We start from the raw sequence: 12,539 nt of genomic DNA, 5'->3' as shown, positions 1-12,539 counted from the left end.
GCACTGCTCTTCAACCTGTCCCTAGCGAGCTGTGCACTAGCAAGGTTGGAGGCTAATTCAGGGGGAAACGTACCTTTTTCTGCTCCTGATGTCAGAGGGTGGAGATTTATTGGCCCCATGTAATTACGCAGCATGAGCTCACTGAGGCAGCATCTCACTCAGCCTGTCCCTGGGGCATCCGAAGCAGCAGAGGCACCACCTGCGTCACCTGCAGACCCACCACAGGGGAGGGGAGCCTGTGTGGTGCCGGGGCGGGTGGCAGGAGCCCGCGGCCCAAGGGGGATGTGGTCCTACAGAGCTCTGTGCCACTGCGGTGCCGAGGGTAAATGGTGCTGCTTGCTTTATGTTTTGCCTCTGTTCTGTCAACAACTCAGACTGAAACGCTCCTTGTGTTCCCACTGCCATCGCTTCCTGATGTGCTTCTCGTCTCCAGCTGGAATACCTTGATAACTGCGTCTTCTCTGTAACAGGTCCGGATCGAAGATGACATTGCAGTGACAGCCAGTGGAATGGAGCTGCTAACGTGCGTCCCACGTACTGTTGAAGAAATAGAGGCTTTCATGGCAGAAGGCCAAAGCAGTGTCAAGTCATTTGACTCCTTGTCCAGCCAAAAGCAGTAAACTGGAGGGGGATACTTAATGTCTCATGCTAATCAGTCATCATTCTGATTTAATGCTGTGGCATATAAAATGCATCTAATTCTTAGTAGTGAGAGAAGCAGGCTGGCTATTAGCTGGAATGATTCATTAATTAAAAATGAAGGTAGAAGGCTTCAGCACTGGATATCCAGGTAAACCAAATGTTACTGCTTGCAGTCAGCAGTTTAAATGACAAGTGCCACCTGAATAAACCTGCTGCATAATCGGTGGGGCTTACACTTCTATCAGAGCTTAGCTCTGACATATCTTTCTTCCAATGAAATCTGAATTTTGATGATACAGACTCTTTAAAGTAACAAGTGGATTATATGAATGCTGTCAGCAGTTTTAACAATCTAAGTCATTTATTAAACTTCAGCACAAGTATTGCGAAAAAGAAAAAATCAGCTATTCTCAGTGGACACAATGACACGTATATTTTTCTTATGGATCTTATTTCAATGAAAATGGAGTAAACAGAATGAAATTTTTATTAAAATTCATCCATGGCATCATTTGTGTTCACAACTTTGTGTTAATTATGTTCTTCTGCTGCCATTTCCTCTTCTTTATCTGACCTTTCTACCAATTTGTGCTCTGGAAATTTCAACCCATCATTAGACAGATTTTTCTGCTCTGGATAATGGGTGTATTGATCCTTTACACACAGCTCAGGGCTTATGAGATTTGTCCATCTATTTGTTCCTTAAAAATGTAGATTGCTGTGGTGTTCATGAGCCTTAAAATTTGCAAGAAGGAAGTATCTTGGTTACAGGGATTGGGGTCATTTCAGCAGCATGTGCTCTGTGAAATGATAGAGTTCTTTTTAACTGTCCAGTGCTAGCAGGTTCAGAATTAAATAATGTAAATTTTATTTGGATAGACCACAAACATATTAATAATCATCATAAAATGATTTTCCATTCATGCAAGATTTAAATTACCCAGAGAATCCTTTCTTTACTGTAGGTAAAGCCTGCAGGAGAATAAATGCTCTTCTTGCATCATAAAATAGTCCTGGTTGTTCTAACTACATAAAAATAATCTTCCTTACTGAACACATCGTGCTTATGTTCATTGCTTATGAATATGTGAAAACTCCTGTTTAGTCTTCAGGCTCTTTTGCACAGTTGGACTACGAAGCAGCTTCAGAGCATTCTCTCCACCGTACCTGGGGCTCTGGAGTCACAGCAGCGTGTCAGAGTCCTTCCATGTCTTATCATTTGCCAAGGGAGGATTTTCTCCCTGTGAAGAGATCTCAATCATCTCTGCATCTCCTGTCCTGGAGATGGTACATGGGCAACAGCATCTGGGGGCCTGCAAGCTCCTGTCTTATATGGGGCATGCAATGCAGCATGGGCTTAGAGGGTGTCGAAAAGCACTGTGTTGCTGTTAGATCTGAAATAAGTTCTTTCAAAATTGTTAAATACATCACTCTTTCTGCTAATTGGGTTGATCAGAGTGACAAGGACCTGTTCTTCATTTCTAAATGCTTGTCTAAATGCATTGCCAAATAGGAAACTTCACGTGTTGGAGACTAAAGAATCACATTGTGAAATAATCCGGGGGACTTTATAGGCTCATTTTTTAGTAAAGTGACGTTAAACATATTTACATTTTTTCATAGGTTGTTTGGCCGTAGTCTGTAAGAGGTAAGTACAGGAGGTGTTGAGCGAGAAGGGGAAGGGATGAGGAGGGAAGGACGTGCGATCAGCAGCTTTACCTAAAATTGTGCTAACGCTTCCTTTTGAGGTGACTGGCAGGCTCATGACCTGAAATGCAGTACTCGTGCAAAAGTCTCAAGCTTTGCTTTGGTAAGAATAGATTTGGTTTGTGCAGATACAGAAGCACAGAAACCTGCTGGCAATGCTCCAGGCTCGTCTCCCCTTAAACCTCGGGAGGTTTTTTCAGTGCGAAACTGTGCTCACGGCCTCGGCCTGCTTCCCTCTGAGTCAAAGTACGTTTCTGCGGTGTGCTCTGAACACACCCAGGAGCTCGCTCACTGCTTTGGGCACTCTGAAACCTGCAGTTGCTTTGGTTCAATAGCAGTTACTATTTTAAAGTAACACTTCACAGATTATCCAAAAAAAAAAATAAAAAATCTTGGAATTGTTTCAACTAAGCTGTAACCCCAGTGTAGTTAATAGGCCTTTCCCTGCCTGTGATTAATCTTGGCAAATACTGGTCTCTGCTGCTGCAGAACAGGTCGAGCAATCTGGTGTTGTGCAGGAGGCAGAACTGGTTTTGCTTCGACATGTACCAGCGAACAGGAGCTTTGCGGGGAAGGCGCTCGCTCACATAACCGGCTGCTCTTTTGTTGTGCTCGCCCAGGACAGGGAAGCGTTGCAGTTGGCATGTGCACTGTCCTCCATTTTCCTTCCTAATCAGGCCCGTGAATTCAGTCACTAGAAATTTCACCCTTCCTTCCAGAACTCTGTTCTGTAATTATGATAATTTTTATCCACTTAAGCAAAAAGTGAATTGGAATTATATTTTTAAATTAGCATTGGGGAGGGGGGCGAGGGCAGGGAAGGAAGCCTTTAAAAAAATGCAAAATGTTATTTAATAAATTTTAAATGTATGGGGAGGGGAGAATGCAGGTCATGACAAATTTTCTTTTTGGCTACATTAGGATTTGTTAGGCTATTAGCTGTATTTTCCCAAATGCCTTTCCCCCCTGGTGCAGACTCAAGGAGAGTCGCACCAAAATAGCAGAGTGCATTGTGTTGAGCAAGTTGGCGTGTTTAAAAAGGTCCAAGTAGTGAGCTGATATATTTAAATTGCTTCAGCTGCCTGGGGTTGGAGGCGCTCTGGGTTTATCTGCCATGCAAATCATGCTGCTGCAGCGACACAGTATAATTAACGTGGTAGAGCCTCCTAGTGCTCATGGAAGTTAGAGTAGGGAAGTTCTCTTACTGGTACAGGAATAAGGTTTACAGGTGAAATGTAGAGTATTGTAGCACTTTTTCTTGTTGTGAGAGGTACTATGTTCTGTCACAGACTAACTGCTATTAAAAAAAATGTATCAAAAGGAAAAATATTAGTTTTTATAGGCCTATACTAAAATTTTCTTGTGTAGATATGTATTTATTCCAATTTTTCCTTAGGAAGAAAAGAGGTTCTTCCGAGTCACTTCACTGTGAGAGCTCTCCTGTGCCTTACTGGAGATGCTCAGCTGGATGGGGCTGAGGCTTTTTGCTGTCAGTGACAGGGAAAGCCTCACCTCTGCCTTTGATCCGCAGGGGGCTGAGATAGCTGTTGTGGCAGGAAAGGGCTTAAAATAACAGGCTCATGCCTCTCTTGCAACCAAGCTCACACTGTGAGTAGATTTAAAAAAAAAAAAAAAAAAAAAGTAAAATCTCTGGTCTGTGGCCTCCCATGTTGAAAGTGACATGCTGCACAGTCTGGATGCTTCCCTAGGCAACCACAGCAAGTGCATGGACTGCTAAGCCGGAAAAGTCATCATACAAACTAACAGCTTTTCGTAACTCGGTGGTTTTGTTTTAAAGAAGGAAGTGGAATTGGTGCTGTCAGGAGTACAAGGTGGTGAAGTGACCTACGCAAGCATCCTAGGTCTCCATCAAAAGTTTTATTCCTACTCCAGAGATTTAAGAAATCATTAATCTAGAGGTAGCCCATTTTCACCAAAATCAGAAAAACACAAGAGAGATTTGGAGCTCCTGGTTGGTTAGGTTATCTGGAGAGAAACCCACATTAACCTGTCAGACCAATGGCAGGATAACAGGATGATGCAGTCCCAACTCATAGAGCAAAGAGGAGACGAGCTCCTGCGTTTTGCACCAGAACTGCTACCCATCTAACAAACGGGGTGCAGTCAGGTCATTTTTATCCTTGTACAGTTGTTTTCCCTGCCCACAGCCGCCCAGCCTATCATAATCTTTTAATTGCAATACATGTTCAGGAAAGGTAGCTGTGAGTTTTGGTTGTTTTGTCTGGTTGGTTGGTTTTGGTGAAATTGGATATTTAGGCTAAAGTGTAATTAGTTTCTGGTTCTCTTTCCACTGAATAAAAACCTAAGTAGAGGACAGTAACAGAGACTGTTGCATGGATTTCTCAATGACAACAGCTGCTCAAGGTGGCCACCTCTGTATTTGAGCAAAAGAGAAAAGGGACAGGAAAAACAAGGCCAGCACTAGAGGCAAAATGTTTTTATTAGATTCTGATATTTCAACCCTACCTATTCAAGCTGCAGCTAGAACCAAAAAAACATATCTCTGTAAAAAGACTACCATAGTCCAAAACAATCCATAAAAGACTGCATCTAATTACCTTTGTATTAAAAATTTAAATTCTAAAAGAACTTTTAAAGGCTTTATTTTCTAACAGCATCCTCATAGAGATAATATCAAAGTTCTTTTCCTAAGTACAGATACAAGGCAAACAAGCATCCTACAAAATAATCTATGGAAAAAGGTAGTGTAGGAGAGAAATTAAGACAGTGTAGTAATCCACTAGCCAGACACACGGGTTAAATGTAACACAACCATACAGTCAATGAAATATTTAAAAATGAAAATAAATTAAGGTTACATCAAAGTTCCTGCTTTACTTTTGTTGTTTAAATCCTCAATATAGTACATACCACTGCATTATGGATCATGGCAAAGACTTATCACTAGCATTTAAAAAATTGCTATAGCAAAACTTTGATGGAAATAAAATAAGACTGAAGATACTCCTTCACACAACTCTATGATGGCTATAGAAATTCTGCTGAGTCAGGTACTCAAACTAGGGCCATTTATTTTTAAAATCACTTTCTATACGAACTTGGCTACAAATCTGAACGCCCATGAAAATGGAAATGAGTGTCGGCAAGCAGTGATCCATACATTCTGACTGTACAGATGCTACCTTAATCCTTTCATTGCTTAGCCAAGCTGTGCATTTTGTTCTCCCTGATACCTGCACCCCAGCAAGAATGCAGTTTTGCAGAGCAGAGGTTTTTAGTAGCATTTTGCCATTTTCTGAAAACCAAAATCTTGTTCTCTTAAGGCCCCAGAGTCACTGTGTGAGCAATGTTAACATGTGAACACAGGCTTAAAAGACTTCGTCAGTGTGCTGCTTTACCTCTTATACTTGCTTCAGACTATCATTTGCCTTTTGGAAGCCAACTGCCTGTACATATTATTATAGTATATTGCTGTTTTTCTAGAAAACATCAGTAAGCATCCTAGCTCACTAATACTACACCCTCCCCATTAAGTATAGCCAGATATGAAAGACCTAAGTGGTGCTTTATAGGACTTGCTCTACAGGTTTAAAGTAGTTGACAGGACAGCAAACTCTCTCCACGGCCTTTGCAGTTTGTAATACATAATGGAGAAAACAAAGGGCTTAAATACACTAAAAAGTATTTAAAAGACAATTAACCCAGTTACGATTTACTGATACTACAGTGAACCATCCCGATGGATTCCTCCCATTATGCAAAATATAAGAAGGTAAGTACACTTCCGTGAACATGTTATTTCCCTAATGCTAAGCTCCTTGTTGACTATGAACTTAGATCTGCATTTATTAGACAAATCTTCCAGAGGAGAAAAATATTTAACGCTTTTAAACAAATAGACTAAGCAGTTTCTGGTTTAATCGTATCAAATCTTCAGTGTTAAACCTAAAAAGATCTCCAAGAAATGACAGTTAAAAGAACACATCTTTTCCTCAGTTACTGCATGGGTGGCGCAGACAAGCTGTACCTCGAGAGTTCATTTCATGAGGTCGCGACGGTGCCTACTGTCCACTGTTCTCTGGGTTTGTTGTGGTGGTTTCAGTGCCAACAGGTTGCACATTGTCTGCAAGGTTGTGTGCGTGCTCAAGGAACAAGTCTTTCAGTACGCTCAGCTCCTTGGTTAGGAGCTTAATTTTTGCCTCCAAACGTTCATTTTCTTCTTTGAGCTGGGTGACCCTTTGCAGCGTGTCTTGTGCTTTCTGCTTGCTTTTTAACCGGCTCTTTTTCACTGCCATGTTGTTCCGCTCTCTGCGCTGACGATACTCATCACTGTTTCTATCCACAAAGGAATTTTTCTTTCCCTGTTTGCTTGGAGGCACGGCTTTGCCTCCACCACCAGGACTAACGGGAACCAGCTGGGGAACCTGCTGCAAACCACTGGTGTGTGCCTGGGTGTGAATCACGCTTACTCCGTTCGCATCTGTAGCGGTGTTCTGTTGGGATGTCTTGCTCATTTGGACAGGCTCTTCTTTGACACAACAGAATATATCAGGAGACTGAAAACTGTTTTCTAGAACGTGTTTCCAGCGGATCTTCACATGGATTAAGAGCAAGGTGAACCTAGTAGGAAAAAAAAATGCTGTTAAAGTTTTGCCGGGTTTAGCTACAGTCTTATACATCGCTGGCTTTAGCATAAGGTACTGATGGTACATCTGGCAGTAACACACCAAAACTATTCTGGAAGTGGAAAAGCTGCCAACTGCTGGGACATTTCAGAAGCCTCTCGAACATATTTGGATTGGAAGGGACTGTTACTGGGTCATCTAGTCAAGCTGTTTGCATTGTTCACTGGATTTACTCAGTTATTCCAAAGCCATCCCTGATGGATGGGTGTCTAGCCTAGCCTCGAAAATCTCCAGTTTCACAACCTCTGCCTTGGCAACTGGTTCCACCGTCTAACTTTTCCTCCAGTTATATAATTTTCTTAATTTTTAGACTGAATTTTTCCTTCTGCAGCTTAAACCTATTAACAGCCTGACTCTTGACCAACAGGAGTACTTGATCCTTGTCCTCTTCAGACCATCCCTCTGGGTACATGCACAGACACATTCATTGTTGGCCTGTCTTTTCTCTGGAGTGAGTGTGCTCAGGCTATCCACCTTTCCTTCAACATCTCACAGCATCTTCTAGTGCTTTTACCAGCTCTAGGACTGTTTTACTTGCTTCTTGAAGATGGTGTCCAAACTGATGATTGTCCCAAGGTCTCGCTAGAACTCAGTGGAAGAAAGTAACACATGGGAGAAGGTAGTGTGCTGTGATTGCTGTGACCGAGTGCCATGAAAGGAATCCCTACTAAGACAAGTACTGTAACAGTACTGCAATGAGCAGGTGGCACAGGAAAGCACAGTGAGGACAATGTGAGCATCGCTACACTTGAAAGCCAGGGGAGTGTTGCCACCCTTAGGGAGACGGGGGCCACAGCTGACATGCCTACAAAATACCTTCCTTGGCTGTAGCTCTCGCCCCAGTCACTGCCCACTCTTCTCTCCAGCAGGCAGCCCGGCCTGAAAAGCAGGACGCCCTCTCACCTGACTCATGTCCTCCCGCTGAGGTTCAGCCTGCTCCCGACCTGCTGGTGGTACAAGCAGGACTCCACTACAGCTGCTGCAGGGACATGGCCCTGTCAAGGCTAAAAGCTGCGCCCCTTCTCTTCCCATCTCACGGGGTGTGACCTCCTAAATGTCTGAGAGAAAAGTTGGGGAGAGAAGAGTGGAGGGGGCAATAGGGCCCTTCTAAGTTCCTGAAATCCCTGCCTGTGGCTCCAGTGAAAAGTACTTCCAAACTGCTCAAATGAGTATTTGATTTCTTGTTATATTAAACAAAAGCATCTAACTGGCATAAAACAATCCTACTCAGAGATCGTTTTGTGTTACAAAGGTGCAGCCCCACGCTCTGTCACAGGTGTACGTGCTAGCATACGACAGGTATTTGGCTACTTCCCTGCCTGCCGCTGGGAGGACCCCTGGGGATGAAAGCACCTGCGGCTGGTGGGGGCAGCGCAAGCTGCCCGGCATCCGCAGCGCCAAGCTCAGGGCTCATGGCTCTCCCGTCCTAGCAGCACTGCGTGACTGCAGCCCTGCGTCCGGCTGCCGAACACGGTGAGTGGCTGTAAACGAGCTGCGGTGTGTCACTCCTCGTCCTGCACTCAGGTTCGTCAGCTGCTTGCTGCTCTTGTTTGTTTGTTTTCCTCAGCAGCCCAAGTTGCCACTTTACCTTCTGCTAGGTTATCATTAACGAGGTTAAAACGTTACTGTCTAGATCAGTTCCAGTTTGCGTCTCATAATAGGAGGGAGCCAGAGCTAGATGCAGTTGCAGAGCGTGGTTCAGTAAAATGTACAGAAAAGCCTGTTAAGTTTGGCTTGGAAGCTATTTAACATTCTGTCATGACGAAGTCTTCTCACTTAGAACAAGTGAAGAAGGGAATACCTGCACCCCTCCTCAAGAAATCAGTTCATTTTCATATTTCAGGGCAGATGTCAGCTCTGACATCTGCACAGCTAAATCTACGTACATACATGCCTAACCTTTGTATTTATTATCTTCTGATTTCAGCTCTTAAAGCAATTTTTGCAAACCAGGTTTAAGCCTTAGATTCCGACCAACTAAGCAATGCAGATCAGTGGTTGAGCCGAACATACAGCTAACAAGATGTCACTGCGCACAAATAGCAGAATTGCAAGGCCACTTACAGTAGCTGCATGCATGATTGCCCAGATATTTTTAAAGTCAAGATGCAAGTGTATATTCTCTTCTGGCTTTGTCTCAGCTACATTTCTGAAAACAGGATTTCTGCAGCCCTCAAATAGTACAGAGCTCTGTTAGATCGCCTCCGATACCTGAACTTTTTTTTCCCCCGTTTTTTGGCATGTTTTCAAAGTCACACAGCATGGTCTCCTGTCCCCTCTCTTTCAACACAACAGTGCTTACTAACTTCATCTGGACAACCCAGTTTAGTAACACATGTCAGAAACATTTTCACCAACTGCTTTTTGTGCTTGTGGATACTGCAGAGGAAGGGGCAGCTCCTGCCCCAAAGATGAAGAACCAAAATGTCCCGTTTCTCAAGCTACTCTTCTAGCCCTGACTTACAGGGCACTTTGGAATAGATCTTCCTCAGTTCCTTCCTACCGCAGCTGATCCATTTTGTATCCAATAACTATTTCTTCAGTGAGACAAGCTCTAATTTGGCCTGACGATCAACAGAACACTTGCCTGGGAGATGTGACACCTGGACTCCTGTCCTGCTCCAACTAATATTTATGCAGAGCAAGTAGCACTGACTGTGCTGTATCACAGATAACCCTGGAGTCATAACAATTAAGGCTTGAAGCTAATCACCCCCCTGGTTATCTGGAGGCTGGACCCACATCACCAACTGTCAACTACTCAGTTGGGCAGCAAGAGGGAAGGAGACCCTGGTTGGCAGCGGGTTCTGCAGGGCATCATTCAGGGAATGCTGCCAGGATATTTACAGGCCGCAGGTAGGAGGCATGCAGAAGGGGCTCTGCAGAAGGCAGAGGTGAAGCACACAGTACCTGGGGAAGGCCAGGAGGCAGCTGGGGCCCAGGGCTCAGGTATCGTGCCACACAAACAGGTTGGCTCGCTGCAAACGGGTGATAGCTGTGACACAACAGGAGGCAGCTCCTTGGAGAGCTAGCTCGAGTTTCCCAGCATCTTGTTCCCATAAAGCAGCTCATCAGCCGCAGCTCGGTGCCAGCCCTAGGCTGGTTCCACCCAGCACATGTTAGTGTTTCCAGTGGCCAGTCAGAACTGCCTTGTTCTCTCCTTGGGCCACCAACTGGCCACCCAGGACACCGGCTGGCCACCCACTACAGCATAATAGCTGGTAGCTCAGGGGTGTCCTCGCAGGCAGCTACAGTCTGACAGCATTCCGCAGGGACCGCAGGCTCCCAAGCACATCAAGACCTTTATTATCTTTGCTTCCCCCCCCCAAAAAAATTTAAACTTCCAAATGTTTGCCTTGGCAGAAAAAAAAAAGTGTTTTAATTTGTTAATTAAATCAGTGTTGTTTTCTGTATTTTTTTACTTAGAAGCAAAAACTACAAAGCATTTCTTTCTGCTCCTTTTCCGAGATGTGACTCTGTAGATTCTGATCGTTAGTCAGGACAGCTTCACTGCACAAATTCACCCAGCTGCCTTGGCTGTCCAGTGCAGAATCAGCCCAAGCCTGAGCAGCAAGAGGTGGCCTCCCTTCTCTTTGACTTCAGTGCGAGTACCCCAGCAGGACCTGACTAAACCCAACTGCTGCTGCACAAGGAACGGCGTAAACCTCCGGGCAGTTGTTTGCTGAGCGCTGGGGGAGCCCCGTTCTGCAGGGCTTGCTGCACGCCGCGCTCACGGGGAGGTGTTTTGGACAAGGTGGCTTCCATCTGCCACCCGCTGCCAGAGCTGACAACGCTGCGCTCCCGTATTTTTCTCATAACCTCCAATTACTCCTTGTGAAGGGAAAACCCTTCCTCACACTGCAAAACATGCAGTCCGACATCTTTAAAAAAAAACAACACTGGGAACACCTAAATACGTATTTTAATTGCAGCCTGGCAGCGCTGATGACGCGAATCGCGATCCCAGGGGGCAGGAAGCAGAACTTCAAGGGGTCGGGGGGGCCGGCCTGGGGGCCACAGGGGCCCGCTGAGCCCCCCCGGCTCCCCCCGGCTGCCCCCAGACCCGGCGCGGTCCCTCCCGGAGCCCCCAGAAGTCCCGCAGCGCTCCCCCGGGGCGCTAAAGGCCCCTGTCGCGACGAGCCTCGTGCTGTCGCGACGTGCCGCAGCTCCGGGGCCCCGCCCGGGCGGCCGCTGCCCTCGGGGCGGCTCCGGGAGCCTCCGCCCGCACCTGGCCCGGGGAGGTGGGGAGGGGGGGCACCCCCGGGACACCCCAGGGGCCCGGCCGCCGCCTCTCCGCCGGGCCCGCAGCCCGGGGGCCGCCCGGCCGCGCTCCTCCCCCTCCTCCTCCTCCTCCTCCCCCGCGGCCGTGCGGGAGCGCCAAGCCGTGACTTCACCGGGGGGAGGAGAGGCGCGGGGCCGGGGCCGCCCGCCCGCCGATTGCATCATGCGCGCCGCTCCCCATGGCCGCCGCACCGCCACCGCCGCCACCCGCCGCGGCAACGGCAGCGGGCAGAGCCCGGCCCGGCCCCGCGCCCCGCGGCGGCGCCCCCCGCGCGGCCGGCCCTTACCTGCGGCGGCGGCGGCGGCGGCGGCGGCGGAGGGGAGGGGGGGGGGGGCGCGGCCGGGCCCGAGCCTCGTCGTTAAAGCGCCCAGCGCGGCCCGAGCGGCGATTGCGAAACCCGCCCCGCGCCCGCCCGCCCCCGAGCCCCCGCTCCAGCCAATCGGCGCCCGGCTGCCCGCCGGGGTGACGCAATGCCCGCCGCGATTGGCAGCCCCAGCGGCCAATCCGGCCCCTCCTCGGGTTTAAAGGGCGAGGCCGGCGGGCTGTGAGGGCGCTGCGGGGCGGCCCCACCTCGGCGCCCTGAGGCGCTGCGCGAGGCCCCGGCCCGGCCCGGCCCGCGGGCGCCATCTTCTCACCTCAGCCGCTGCGGGAGGCCCCGCGCGAGGCGGCGAGTGAGCTGAAATTACGGGGAATTTCGAAATTGCGTTGGCTACTCGTTTTTCCCCTTGTGAACACCTCAAAACAAATAAAAAAAACAACGACTAAAGGTTTAAAACAGGTTAGGAAACACCTGTGTGGTAGTTAAATGCCATAGGAACGTTGGGTGCAGTTGTGTTTTGTCATAAAATGCCTCACGTCTTGTGAAGGACGGTTTGGGCCCTTAATGCTATTCAGAGGCATCGGCTCACATCTCCTTAGCTCTGCCTGAACAAGATTGCAATAAAAAAATACATGTTTGCATCTAACCTGTAGATTCATAAAATGCATCTAATAGCTCTTTGAAGGGGAAACGTGTACCTCAACAAGGAGGTGTACGTGTTCGCAGTGGGCAGAGAGGGAGAGTTCCAGTCTCTCTGGGGCTCCAGTTTGGCATGTAGACCTACCTGGGGAAACTTTTTCTATGCAAAAGAAGTGAGAATAATCTGATTTGTGAACACAGTTGCAGAGCTTGGTAACGTAGATGTTTGTATTTGCCATTTTTATGGTTGTCTGATGTTGAGTGTTCTTGTTGTTGATGTTTT

At 47.4% G+C, this 12,539-nt stretch overlaps 2 protein-coding genes across 5 annotated transcripts in view; one reads left to right on the top strand and one right to left on the bottom strand.

Moving 5' to 3' along the window:
* The window catches only part of PEPD (peptidase D), a 134,451-nt gene extending 133,301 nt beyond the window's left edge, over positions 1-1,150 (top strand). For 2 of the 3 annotated variants that reach the window (XM_083794720.1, XM_083794719.1), the window contains exon 15: positions 471-1,150. In XM_083794720.1, coding sequence (XP_083650846.1) covers positions 471-620 — 150 coding nt within the window. In that variant the 3' untranslated portion in view covers positions 621-1,150. Of the gene's footprint in view, positions 1-146 lie in introns of all 3 variants that reach the window. The other variant, XR_014571120.1, reaches the window with a different exon arrangement.
* Positions 1,151-4,792: 3,642 nt separating this feature from the next.
* On the bottom strand, positions 4,793-11,730 carry CEBPG (CCAAT enhancer binding protein gamma). 2 transcript variants are annotated; one of them, XM_083794763.1, is made up of 2 exons: positions 11,585-11,730; positions 4,793-6,951 (listed from the first exon to the last, which is right to left on the bottom strand). In XM_083794763.1, exon 2 carries the CDS (start codon positions 6,843-6,845, stop codon positions 6,393-6,395), a length of 453 nt encoding a protein of 150 aa, XP_083650889.1. In that variant the 5' UTR covers positions 6,846-6,951; positions 11,585-11,730; the 3' UTR covers positions 4,793-6,392. The 2 variants fall into 2 exon arrangements, with proteins under 2 accessions (XP_083650889.1, XP_083650890.1); XM_083794764.1 differs by lacking the exon at positions 11,585-11,730 and adding an exon at positions 9,927-11,179.
* Positions 11,731-12,539: the final 809 nt, after the last annotated feature.

This window comes from Anser anser, assembly GCF_964211835.1.
Source record: "Anser anser genome assembly, chromosome: 11".
Taxonomy (NCBI): Eukaryota; Metazoa; Chordata; class Aves; order Anseriformes; family Anatidae; genus Anser; species Anser anser.
The sequence above is the reverse complement of the archived record's forward strand: the minus strand, read 5'-3'. Positions and strand labels throughout refer to the sequence as shown.

What these genes read in the sequence shown, in the direction of transcription:
- CEBPG (XM_083794763.1), bottom strand. Translation starts at nt 6,845, where the DNA reads ATGAGCAAGACATCCCAACAGAACACCGCTACAGATGCGAACGGAGTA.